This window comes from Pinus tabuliformis, chromosome 8 (assembly GCF_031772625.1).
Source record: "Pinus tabuliformis cultivar Carrire ecotype Pingquan chromosome 8, CPIR1, whole genome shotgun sequence".
Classification (NCBI taxonomy): Eukaryota; Viridiplantae; Streptophyta; class Pinopsida; order Pinales; family Pinaceae; genus Pinus; species Pinus tabuliformis.
The window spans coordinates 1,963,780,688-1,963,794,723 of NC_142294.1; the positions used below are offsets into that span (position 1 = coordinate 1,963,780,688).

A 14,036-nucleotide genomic window follows, 5' to 3' on the forward strand; every position below is an offset into this window, starting at 1 on the left:
CCCTATAATACTAGTGATTACCCCATTACTATTGTAGTTATACCCCTTATTTATATTGTTGTGCCCCTATTACCCCCATATTGTTATTTCTGTGCCCCATAGAATCCCTCTATTGTTATTTTTGTGGCTTTATATTATTATTGTTAGGTCGGCTGGATTATATTGTGACTCCCTAGACTCCTATATATAGAAAGGAGGTTTTGTCATTTGTATCATCGAAGAATTGTTCATTTATGTAATGTAAAGGAGGTTGCCCCCTCGAAGAGGCTGAATTCTAAGGCGTGGATCTCTCTTTTCTATCTTTTTGTGAGCTGGTTTCATAACATGATATATCAGAAGCTACAAAGCTTAAAGGAGACATATCTACCTAAAATAAAAGAAGCAAAGAACTTTCTTATAGAGAATTCTCAAAAGCCTTTGCGACCTGAGCAGTTGGAAAAGGTCAATCAGTTTTCAAAAAAACAAAAAAACAAAAAAAACTACAACAAATTGAGGCATGTCTTCATGCAACAAAGGGGGGTCTTCCACAAGGGTTTGATGAAGACAAAATACGTCAGCTTGAGAAGCATATAATACTATCTTTAAATGGTTTGAGGACACGAAAGCTTGTTGCACAGCAACATGAAGAACAACGGCAACTTCAATTACAAAGTAGCAATAAAGCACAATCTGTGCAACAAGCATTGTCTCAGTTTCAGCAATTAGACAAGAATGTTATTCAACAACAACAGGTCATATCATAGGCTTCTTTGTTGCCAATACAGCATCAGTCTGCGCCTATATTACCGCAATCAAGATCAATAACATTACAGCAAAACATGATAAATTCACTACCACCAAATAGCAGTGCATTCCAACAACAAAAGCAGACCCTAGTGTCCAAATTGTCTGAGGAGCAATGACTTCCATTAACCTTAACGTAAAACCGGAGACTAGTCACATGTATGCTTCATTGGTTCACCTAGTTAACGTGGGAAATGCCAAAACAACAGAGCCGCCGACGCCAAGTTGCAGAGCTCGGCCAACTGAAATGTGCGTTTGCATTCTCAGGTGTTGGCTCGACATGCCGTCTCTAAACGATCATTGACACAATCGCTCGGATTACGCCCATCATAGCAGCCTCTCATAGGGTTCCTGCGTGACGCTAGTACACATATTAACTGCAAAAGATATGACTGAAACGCGTAAAAATCAGAAAGTGATAAAAATCAGAACAATTAAGGCTCAAAGAGATTCCATGATAGGGTGTTAACCCTGATTCTACTGGGAGGGGTGGAGGTGTTGCCCACCGTTTATCCTTCGAATCCTGGAGTCATGGGAGGACTGTGCGAGTCACGCTCTCCTAGACGTGTGATGATGACTGCCGGATGCCTACTAAGGATCAGGTCGGTATGGCCGACGCTGTCATCCTTGGAGTTTATCAATGGTTACGTCAGTATAACTGACGCCATGACATACTCCAGTAGAGGATGGATAGGATGGGAGCGGAAGAGATTAGGAAGGATAGGATGATTATAGAATAGTTGAAAATCAACTGAGACAGAACATGGATATTATAGTTGTAAAATATTAAAAATAATAAAGAAAACAAATTCAACTTGTACTATAAAGACCTATATACTCATAATAATCATTAATATATTTTATAAACCCTAACTTCGGGACGAAGTTTTTGGAAGGAGGGATGTATGTAATGACCCACTTATAGTAAAGTAATATTTATGGAATTAAATAAAATTAATTAAATTAAAAATTAAATAAATTAAAATTAATAAATAAACTTTAATTCAAAATTAAGATATGCAGATAAGATCAAATCAGATTTGATTTATAAAAAAAATCGACACGTATAATAATTGAGACACGATGATGGAGGATGTCGGTAATGGAAATTTATAAGAAGGAAGCAACGGTTGGAGGCAAGGGGGGGGAGGAAGGAGGAGGAGAAAAACTGATACACAGAGTTTGTTGATGATCAAGAAGTTTATGATCAGGAAGACCTAACTTGTTCTGAGGTTTCTGGGCACGGGGGAAACAATGGACTTCGCTTGAGAAGTTTACTGGACTGAGTAGCAAGGTTCTGCTCAGTTTGGCTTGGTGGTTTCGGTCTTTTGGTAACTGAAGCTGGAGCAGTTGAGGCTTCACCGACCGTAAGACTACAGGTAAGTACTTTCATTGATTATGTTTTGTTAATTAAATTTACAAAATTTAGGAAATTTTATTACAGGATCATGATCTGTAATTCCGAAAACTTTACTGTCTCTGCATCTATTCTTTTCTGTAATTCCGAAAACTTTACTGTCTCTGCATCTATTCTTTTCTTATTCTGTTTATAAGGAAAAGTCATTAAAATAGTTCACAGTCACTACAACCCTCCCCTGCTACCTCGGGTGAGACCTCAATTCGCGCTTTGCGCGCTGTTGCCAAAAGGGCTAGTAGCTGCGGGATTTGTTTGGCTAAATAACTCTTCCAAACCTGGGTCAAGCCCATATAAGCCAACAAATATAATGGTCCCTGTCAATCTCCTAGAAGCAATTTTGCAGCAAGAAGTCATAATTTCTCATTCATTAATAAGATGGAGTGCTTCAATTGCCATAACATTGGACATATGGCATGTGATTGTAACTTGACTTGGGTCCCTAAACAAGCTAAAACCATGACAACCAAGCCAGAGAAGAAAGTTACACAAGTATGGAGAAGGAAGCAAACTGAATCTAAAAGTCTCTTGAACACTCCAACCAACAACACATGTTGTTGATCTGATAAAGTCATCCTTGATATTCCAAGTGTTTGATAATGAGACTCTGCCAAAGGAGACCATGCATACTGTTAGGGGGAGTTTATGATCATTCTTGCAGAAGCTATCTGTGAATGGGCCCTATGAAATTCTTGATGAGTCACACATGGACAATCATCTTTTGATAGATCATCTCTTGGGAGCAACTCCATTGAAGAACATGATTCCTTACTCATCCGATGGACTATTGTTGAAGATTTCTTCCACTTGATCACAAGGCAGAAATCTTTCTTGTCTAAAGAAGCTAGAGGAGTTTATGCAGGCAGGGGGAGTTGGTTCATCACATGAAGAAATGTAAACACATCTATCATGGACCACATTGCTAGAAGGAAGAGCACCATGACAGGGGGAGTAACATACCTATGAAGAACTACTTTTGATAAAGAAAATATGATGAAGAAAAGAAGTAGCTTGACAGGGGGAGTACTTGGGCACCCTATTTGCCATTGATGTCAAAGGGGGAGAGAATGTTGGAAGGGCAAGAATATTGCCATCAATGACAAAGGAGGAGATTGTTAATCAAGGTTGTCATTGATGTCAATATGGCATTGACTGAGATGTCAATATTCTTGAGATGCCTGGTTCCAGATGATGATGTCAGGACTCTTGTTTGACAAGGATACCATAAATGAAGATGTCAAGCCATGAAGATGTCAAAACATTAATAAATAAGTCCCAAGGAGCCCTTGAACTAACTATAATGTTGCATATCTAGACCTTAACCCTTGATGACATATGGAGTCATATAGTTGATGATGTCATACATTAAATGAATGACCACAATTGATGATGGCACCTGATGAAGGTTGGAAGAATAGATGATGACGTGGAAGATCTCATTTGATGGTTGGAAGACTACCTTAGAACTTTCCTAATGATGTTGCACTATGACATATCACTACACCATTATATGATGACACAAGATGATACACTCATTATTGGATACACTCATGATGACATAAATGCAACACTCCTACATGATGACACATTCATACATTGATAACAATGAAGAAGCCACACTGTCCCAAACATACCTCATGTTGTCCTAAATTTTTTATGCATAAAATTTAAGGATAGTTACAAAGAAAAATATTTTTTGCCACCTTAGAGGCATCTTTTCTCAATGGGACCTAGACCATCTTAAAGAGGATTTTTTCCTCTTTCCAATGAGTACTCACTTGCCTCCTAATTCCTTACCGTTGAAGAGAAATCAATTTTTGAAATCAACATATGTAAAAAATTGTCAAACTGTCGAAGTCGACTTGAGTAGGCTCATAACTCTTGGCAAAGAGACGTGTCCCTTCAGAATATGGAAAAACCACTATAAATATAAACCTAAATTCATCCATTCAAGCTCAGATTTTCGGTGGAGATAAGACAAGAGGTAGAGAAGCAGCCGCAACCTAGAAAAGCAAGGAAGACAAGTTTGTGGAATTATTCTTGGGTTAAATAGTCTCCCACAGGTCCAATCTAGGAGTAGAGAAGTTGTTGTGGTCGAAGTTGTCGTAGTTGCCGTGGTCGAAGCTATCGTAGTTGCCGTGGTCGCAGTTGAAGCTACCGTGGTTGAATCTACCATGGTCGAAGTTGCCATGGTTGAAGCTACTGTGGTCGAAGTTGCCGTAGTTGTCGTGGTCAAAGTTGCCATATTTGTCGTGATCGAAGTGTTGATTTATTGGGATTGGACAATTAGAGCTTGTTGAAGTCTTCTCTTGAGAACACAATAGGGTAGAGCTGGAGAACTTTGTGAAGCAACATATTGAAGATTTGTGGAGATCATTGGAGACCGTGATGTCATCATGAGGTGACTTGGAGAATTTGTCTGGGTATGATGAAGAGCAATGGTGACACCTTCTAAGAGAACAAGGTTGTCATTAATGACATGATGTGGAGACTAAGTGAAGGCATAAATGAAGATTGACAAGGCTCGTTGAAGAGACATTGGGAGGTGTGAAGTATAATCAAACACATATTGACAAAGTAAAGCTAAGGGTTGGAGCCCAAGAGGTTGGAGCCTCAAAAAGACAAGGTTGGTGCCTTGGAGGATAGGGTTGGAGCCCTAGAGGATCAAAGTCCTCAAGAAACCAGGTTAGAACCTGAACCAGATATAGGGTTGGAGCCCTTGAGGTTGGTGCCTCAAAATTGACAATGTTGGAGCCTTGGAAGTCTAAGTCGGTGCTTGGCAAATAAAGTTTGGAGCCTGGGAGATTGAAGATCGGTGTCTTCATCTAGGGTTGGAGCCCTACATATATTGTACTTGATTTATTGTAAAGAAGAAATTAATAAAAACATTTATTCTTATTGTTCATTTTGTGTTCTAAATATAAGTGATCTAACTGGTAAAAGTAACAATTGAAAAGAAATACTGATTCACTCCCCTCAGTATTTCCAACACACAGAGTGTGCAAAACGAAGTGAGTACCTGCAATAAAGCTTTGTGGAAACACTAGGGAGACACTCGAAGTTCTCTGAAATGAAGGTGGAATTCCCGCTCAGAAATTCCTTGTGCTGAATAGCATGGGTTGTCTTTTCTATGCAGCTCAATAGAACTAATTGTTGAATTATCAAATGATAAAAAGATGCCAAATGGAGGCCTCTAAGCTCTATTTATAATTGTTGGCCCTCTCTCCCTTGATGGTCTCTACCTTCCACTAATTTGCAACCCTTTCTCTCTCTTCTCACTAGTGCGAATTGCCTCTTGGGTTGAATTTTCTCTCTTTGTGGTCCCCACTCTCCACTAAGGCTGTAATTTTCCTTTTTCCTCCCAAGTCCCAATGCTGGAAATGTCTCCCGTTTTACAAAATTGTCTCCAAGGCAGAAAATAAAAATTGGGGGTATTACATATAGATGCACCTCCAATAGCACAACTGCTTAGCCAAAGGATCAGCTATAAGCTTCTAATTGGTAGTATTCAAAAGAAACTTAATGATCTGTAACTTTATGATGCATATCTAGTAACAATGGTTTGTATCACATGGCCCAATTTTATATGTGTAGCTTGATCTCTCAGGTAGAGAATCAATCTTAACATTCGTAATATTCTCCATAAGAATTTTATCTTGCACAGATTTCAATCTCTGCAATTGGGTGTTACTGTAATTTTGCTGCTTCATTTGCACATTGTCCCTGTTCTTCACGTATTTGTAATTATCATCACTTTTCAGTCAGGCTATCCTTTGTACCTACTACCTATGCATTTATAGTAGATAAGAAAAATGAAGAACGTGGCATTTACATCCTTATCAAACGCAAGAGGTTTGTGTATTGAAATATCCACACCTTCATTCTACTCGGTTGTTACTCTGGTAACTGAATTCATATACTCATCACACTTGCAGCTCATCACTAGATACAGCAATTAAAGGGGTGAATAAACTTTTTCTATCAATTTCAATGAAACCATAACTCCCAGAGTTAAAGAAGACTGCCTATATGGTTTAGGACAATGCTTGATATTAGAGGCATAAACCAGCCCATAATATTGCCTCATATTTTAATGCTTAAAATACATTATCAAGTTGCTGAATAGGAAGACACTGGAAACATTTGTTCTCTTTATGCATGTGTAGGTTGTCATGATTCCTGGTAATATGCCTACTTGATATGCATATTTTTTTAAACTCTTCTTTTTGGAGGTTGTGCTGTATTCAAGCTGTCTAAAAAAATGATCAAAAAGACAACGTTCAATTTTTTTTTTGAACAAGAAACCTCTCCTTGAAAACAATTGTAGAGAATGGAAATACTATGATTTGATCACAAACAGAAATACCATAAATGGAAATATCTTGAATGTAGCTAAATGAAAAGAAAATAATCTAAGCTGCCAATTGCTGGCAGGGGTGCTATTATTCAAGACTCGCAGTGCAGAAATGGCATAAAAAGATGTACCAATTATAAAATTTTCTGATGTTTCAACAATATTGGTAAATAATTTATTTTTAATATTACTGTTTTTCAAGCCAATAAATTCTAGTGGAAACTGAGTGTGCACTTATATCCAAGGGTATTAGGACAGTCCTATAAGCATTATATGTTATGATGAAATCTAGTATGCATACTTCTTTAGTGTCTAGTATCAACATTTTAAGCGAGCACTTAAGGACATACATTTTGTCAAATATACAGAAATCTGTCAAATTTCTTACCTGATTCAACTTTGGAAAGGTCAAGAATGTCATTTATAAGTTGAAGAAGTAATTCCCCAGAGGATATCATGACAGCCAGCAACTGCTGTTGTTCTGGATCTAGTTTGGTAGTGGCAAGTAATTCAGCCATGCTAACAACACCTGTTAATGGTGAACGGATTTCATGAGACATTGTTGCCAACATTTGTTTTGATCTCATGGCTTCCTCTGCAAACAAACACAATACAAATCATGTAGTTTAGACAAGAAATGGACAAAATACTGTGCTTAGAAAACATGCTATATATCTTTGAAATTCGAAAGAAATCCTGTCTTCTATCTGTCTAAGTTGTCTATGTTTATGCCTATATGGAATTAGAAATAACATTTGGGCCCTACATAATGTTAACTAGCACCAATTTGATCTCTGATTCGTTGTTTGACAAAGTTTTTACATTCCCCGTACAGTATACAGCACTGCAAACAACTAGATGGCCAACAAAATTTGTAATAATCCTTTAGAAAGGATCAGTAAGATTACCACTTCTTACTTGAATATATTAAGATGTCTTTACCTGTAATATGTATTGTTTTATTGAGTTCTGTCTCCATAGCTTTTCGCACTGCTATTTCCTCTCGAAGCTTTGCCAATTTTTCTCTTTTTGCAACCTGTAAAATTTGTCCACACAAGAAATATGTCATCCATGGGTTTGATTTGGAGAACCTCTATTGGCCTGAAAAGCTTATGGTTATGCATATTTATCTGCACAAATATGGTTTTTATGGAAGAAACTACTGAAATTTGCGAGCAAATAAGCAGATAAAAAGTACAATATTTAATGCAGTTTGCAATGGAAAGACTTCAAGATCATTCAGCAGTGGAATTTGACTGACATGAAGATGAAGATGACAACTGCATTCAGAAGCAGCAAACAATTTTCATAGCTGTCTTTGAGGAAAAAGGAACACAGATTGTGAAGTTTCGGTAGAAAACTTTACCTTTTCTAAATCTCTGTTGTAGACAGGGTTTTTGTAGGAATATACAAGGTAAGTTCCTTAGATAAAATACCAAAGGACACCGCTCACAAACAGATCACAGATCAGTACACCAGTATTCTTGACGTGGTTAAAACCCTCAAAGAAGGAAACAGTCCATGGCTTGAGCCAACGCAGCCACTTCATGCAATTTATTAATGTAAAAGAAAGAAAATTTACATAAGCTTATCTCATGAACGGTCACCTAACAAATGACCCTCCATGCTCTTTAAATAGAGATCATGGACCAATCAGGTGTTAAGCCACGGATCAAGTGTCAGTAATACCAAGGAGAGAATGAACCGTCGGATCACTTCATGTCTAGAACATATCGTGACCGTCAGATTGTAAGTTACAAAAAGTACATACTAAAGAAACACACTTTACCTAACTATACACTAGACCAAGTTGTACTTAATTATTTCCTATGTGTCGGAATATCCTAACATCCCCCCTTAAGAACAACTTGGGATAGGATTGAAGGATGTACAAAGATGACACAATAGGAGAAGGAAGGAGGCATTAGAGCCTATCCCCCCTTAGTGACAACTTCCTGAACTCCAACCATAAATCGAAGTTTAGTAAACTTCGCCTCTGTGAGAGCCTTTGTAAAGATGTTTGCAACTTGATCATCGATTGAACAATATTGCACTTCAAGAACATGGTCATGAATGAGCTTTCTGATGAAGTGCATGTGTAGTTCAATGTGTTTGTTGCACTGATGTTGGACTGGATCTTTGCATAGTTGAATGGCACTTTGATTATCACACCAAAGTGTAGTTGGATGTTGCTGCTGAAAACCAAACTCTAACAGGATCTGACGAAGCCACAGGGCTTCCTTACTAGCTTCAACGGCGCCACGATACTCTGCTTCTGTTGAAGAAAGAGAAATGGCACTTTGTTTCTTGCAAGCCCATGTAATAGGTCCAGAACCAAGAGTGAAGACATAACCTACAATAGACTTCTGATCATCAGGGTCACCAGCCCAATCAGAATCAGTGAAACGAACCAATAGATGAGATGCTTCTGCACTATAATGAATCCCAAACTAAACTGTACCTCGAGCATAACAAAGTATTCTTTTAGCTACTTTCCAATGAATTTCATGTGGGTTTTGCATAAACCGAGCAACAAAGCCAACAACAAAGGAAAGGTCAGGACGGGTATGGGTGAGATACAAAAGTTTTCCAACAAGTTGACGGTAAAAGGTAGCATCAACTTCAAGGGAAGTACAAGTGACTGAAAGTTTGGCTCCAAACTAAAAGGGAGAAGGGGCTGCCTTACAGTCTTCCATGTGAAAGTGGCATAGAAGATCACAGACATACTTGGACTGGGAAAGGGAAATACCCTCTTTGGATTGCAAGACTTGAAGACCAAGAAAATAATGCAAGTGTCCTAAGTCTGTCATTTCAAACTACTTTTTAAGGCTAGACTTCACATGGTTTATGAGGTTGGGATCACTACCAGTAAGGATAACATCATCAACATATAGAATAAAAATGATAAGAGACTTACCCACTTTCTTGGTGTAGACAGTATTGTCAGAATGACACCTAGAAAAACCAGTATCTAAAATAAAGCTATCCATTTTGGCATACCAAGCCCGAGGGGCCTGCTTGAGACCATAAAGGGATTTCTTAAGCTGACATACAAGGCTGGAATCTGTTTGTATAAAGCTAGGAGGTTGTTCCATAGAGATTTCTTCATGCAAGTCCCCATGCAAGAAGGCGAATTTAACATCCATCTGATGGACTTCCCATTTGAAAGAGGCAGCAAGGGGAAAAACAAGGCAGATAGAGTTCATTTTGGCAACAGGGGAGAAGGTTTCAGTAAAGTCAATGCCTTCAACTTGTGAAAAATCCTTAGCAACAAGACGAGCTTTATGTTTACCAACTTTTCCATTTGATCCAAACTTGGTTCTATAAACCCATTTGTATCTTACAAGTTTTTGTCCCTTTGGAAGAGGAACAAGATCCCATGTATCATTTGTCAATAATGAACGATATTCTTCATTCATAGTTGCGTCCCAATCTGGATGGCCTAAAGCTTCTGCAAAGGTGTCAGGATCATAATTTGCTGAAGCTTGAGCCAGTAAAGAAGAGGCTCTATCAAACTAAGAACGTGTACGACGCTGATCTGTAGGATCACCTGCAAGAGCACCTGCTGCATCCCGAGTAGCAAGACCCATTTTGGAAGTTGAGGAGCTGAAGGAGGATCCCGAGAAGGTGGGGCAGGATTGTCATCCTCGTTGTCATCATCTGAAGAAGAAATATTTTCAGAAGTAGAAGGGATAGAGAGAGGTGGCACATCTGCCGAACTAGGCTCGTAGGCCAATATATTTTCAGCAAACTTTACATCTCTTCTAATGATAACATTTTTGGATTTAGGTTGAAGAAGTCTATATCCTTTGACATCTTCAGAATATCCAACAAAAATACATTTTTCACTCTTAGGTTCTAAGGCTTTATGTTTCTCATCTGGAATATGGGCCCATGTTTCACTTCTAAAAACACGAAAGTGACTTACATCTGGTTTAATTGAGCTCCATGCTTCTTCTGGAGTGATATTTTTTAAAACCTTAGTAGGAGTGTGATTTACTATGTAATTTGCACAATTAATTGCTTCTGCCCAAAAATTAAGGCTAGACTTGTTCTACATAGATTTACTCCTTAACTGAACCATCCAAGAAGGTTGTTTTGACATCCATTTGGTGTAGGTTCCATCCTTGCGAGGCAACAAGGGCTATAATCGAACGGATGGTGGTATATCGGGCAACTAGTGCAAATATCTCATCGTAGTCCACACCTTCCTTTTGAGAGAAGCCTTGAGCAACAAACCTGGCCTTTGTTGATTTAGGGTAGCATCGGATGTGCTCTAGCCATGAAAATTGGTGGAGAGGCTAAAGCACATGAGATCTCCAAGACCTAGAAATGGTTTGAACAGATTCTACCTAGTTAAGGAGATATTAAAATTGTTAATATTTTAAATAGAGTTGCTAAGTCTAAACTTAGGAAAAATAAAATATTAATGGGTATTAATATAAAATCTGGTTAGAAGGTTCCAAATGATATGGATCAAGCGAAATCTAATATTAGCCGTTGATTAGAAATGTAATTTCGGCCGTTGAAAGACCAATAAGAAAAGTATAAGAGGAGGCTTGAGGGTCAGTTGGAAAACACACCGGAGTGTTCGTCATTTGATTTTCTAGAGCAGGGTTTGCTAAGAGAAATCGAATCAGTGATCAGTTGCAGCGAGGAGCAGTGAGTACGAGGCAGAGAGACAGAGATAGTGCCAAGAGACTAGCGCAGAAGCAGAGAGAGGCAAACGTTGAGCCAGAGGAAGCCACGCAGAGGCAGAAGGTACTGCGTAGAGGCCAAAAAGGCATGCGTCATCCACACAGAGGTTGTAGGATTGACGTAGAGGGCCTTAGAGGTTGCGCAAAGCCTCAGAGGGCTGACAGAGTGAGTTTCAGGGAGACGCAGAGGCCAGGAGGGCAGACACTGAGCTTCAGATTGTGCTGGAGAGGGTTTCATAGGGAAGACTTTCTGAATATCTGCTTTTGAATAGAGAGGTATTACTGCCGGATTATTTTCTCTGTCGGGTGAGCCAATTTGGCACCCAGTTGTACTCTGAAAGACTGCATAATAAAATAACCCTCAGAATTGCTGCACCGGTTTTCCCAAGTTGGGTTTTTCCGAGGACGAGTTGTCCAAAAATAACAGTGTCACTTGTGTGTTTGTCTATTTCTTTCAGTTGTTGATCTATAGATGGTTGAGACTGTATTGTGTTTATTTCAGTATTTATATGGTTAAATAACTTGTTTGTAATTAAGAAGTAGGCGAAATAAACCAGAGAATACAGATAAAATTTCTAACAGATAATACTTAGAAATTTCAACAGCCTTGAACTTTTCATCACTTCCATCAGCTCCATGCTTGATCTCGTAGAGCCATTTCGAGGTGACAACAGATTTGTCCTTTGGTCTAGGGACCGCATCCCAGATATCATTCTTCATAATCGACTCATACTCTTCGTTCATAGCATCCTTCCAAACTTGGTGCTTCACAACTTCTTCGAATGTGCAAGGCTCAGATTGAACAATGGTGCTCATGGCAGCTAAGTACCCTTAGTACCTATTTGGCTTCTTACTTTCACGAAAAGTTCCCCTAGGAGCAATATGATTCTCGGCATCTTTGAGAGTTTCCCTAAGCCATAGGGTCTCCTTTTTTAGGAGGAGTGCTCATGAGGAGGTGGATCAATGGGATCCATTGTTCCTTAAACATCGGGCATCGACTCATCCTGCGATTCTCCTTGCTTTCCTGTATCTGCTTCTTTGTCCTTCCTTGGAATACGTAGGTGTTGAAAACATTGAGAGGGGGGATGAATCAATATTCCTTAGCAATTAGCACTTTTAAATCTTTTCAGAGCATTAGTTAATCTTCAATTATTATTAATGTTTATGAAGTAATAATAGTAAATAAAAGAACACAGTAGACACAAGAATTTTAAGTGGAAAACCCCCTCCGGGTCAAAAACCACCGAATGCTTTTCTAATAAATTCTTTAATTTTCAACCCCAACTGAAATGAAAGCAACAACTTCCTAGAATTCTAGAAAAACATTCTTCTCCAACTCCCACTGGAAGGACACCCCAATGGCCTGGTTTCTTCAGTAGTAACCTGAATGGATGCCCCAACATCCTAGACCAACCTACCACCCTGAAGTGTTCACAGGCTCCAACTTGTAGGCGACTTCATGCGCCAGCCTAGCACCACCCTACCACCCTATAAAGACAAAAATTAAATACAAAAGTGTGGACTCCCGTACTAGGGACAATGATCCACGATACAATATGATTTACAATGATTTTGACCGAACACCCAATCACACTATGACCTGCAACCCAACCATGACATCATCCCAACAGAGACTCCTATACCTCCCAATAATGCCTTTTCGACTCTAGGCAAATTGACTCTTTTACAATAGTGACTCTTCCAATGATGACACTTTTACAATGATGACTCTTGGCCTTGACACTTCTTCACAATATACGAATGACTGTCATGTCTTCAAAGGATGTCCCATTACAATGCTTCCTTTGATTTGATACTTCTGCCTCTTGAATTCTTGCTTGAAGTTGTACTTGAATCTTCTTCTACCTGCATGCGAAATTTACCCGACGAAACCAATCCCAAAACAAAAGAAAATACCCTTCAACTTACCTATGCCTGCAAAACACATGTAAGTGCATAATAATGAATAAATACAAATACAAATTACAATGCGTACCTAAAGTGTGCTTGTCACTTTTGTTGTTGACTTGTTGCAGCAGTAGACAAAGACTCCCACTCTTGATATAGGCCTGGACTCTATGCAAGACTATATCCAAAACTGACCTAAAGATATATACAATAAAAACTGATGACAGACCCTAGACTTTTGATGAACCAAGTTCTAAGTACAACAACAGAGACCATTCTATCAACTATGAAAAGACAAGTAACATGAACTTACAACATCATATAGATTTAGCAGATTTGGTGTAGCATCAAGAATATGTAGCATCAAATGTGTAGTATCAAGAATAGGACATCCGGAATGTGGTATCAAAACTATGACATATAGAGACAGAGATATAACCGAGATGCTGTATATACTTACATTGTCTTGCAAAAAAATATGTCAGAGATGATATTCATATTTCAAATGTAAACACTAATCATACATACCTTGTTGTAGGAGACTTACCCTTGACTATTGATGTGTGGTCCTCACTGCAGTGATCCTTGAATGCATGCTTTTTCTTGCCTTCTAGGAGCTCGATATTGAATCTGTTGTATCTATGTAATTTCGGATCTTCAGGGTCTGAAATTTCGTCCTGTGGTAGCCCTCTGAGTCCTCTTTCCAACCCCACAGGTCTGATCAAGATTGGATTCTTCAAGAAATAGTTATGCCCAATCTCCCACGATGACTTGATTATAGACTGGTTCAGTAAAGCAAACTTGTATGAAGTGTCACGTGTCACTGTTGTGACCTTCGGCCCTGAAAACGCTACTCAACAAACTACAGTCCGTCCTCTTT

General features: G+C 38.8%; 1 protein-coding gene across 1 annotated transcript in view; it reads right to left on the bottom strand.

Moving 5' to 3' along the window:
* HK5 (histidine kinase 5) overlaps nucleotides 1-14,036 on the bottom strand; it is a 327,201-nt gene that overhangs the window by 267,324 nt on the left and 45,841 nt on the right. Inside the window, exons 5-6 of the mRNA XM_089374807.1 lie at nucleotides 7,494-7,587; nucleotides 6,940-7,146 (exon numbers count right to left, since the gene is read on the bottom strand). Coding sequence (XP_089230933.1) covers nucleotides 6,940-7,146; nucleotides 7,494-7,587 — 301 coding nt within the window. The remainder of the gene's footprint in view (nucleotides 1-6,939; nucleotides 7,147-7,493; nucleotides 7,588-14,036) is intronic.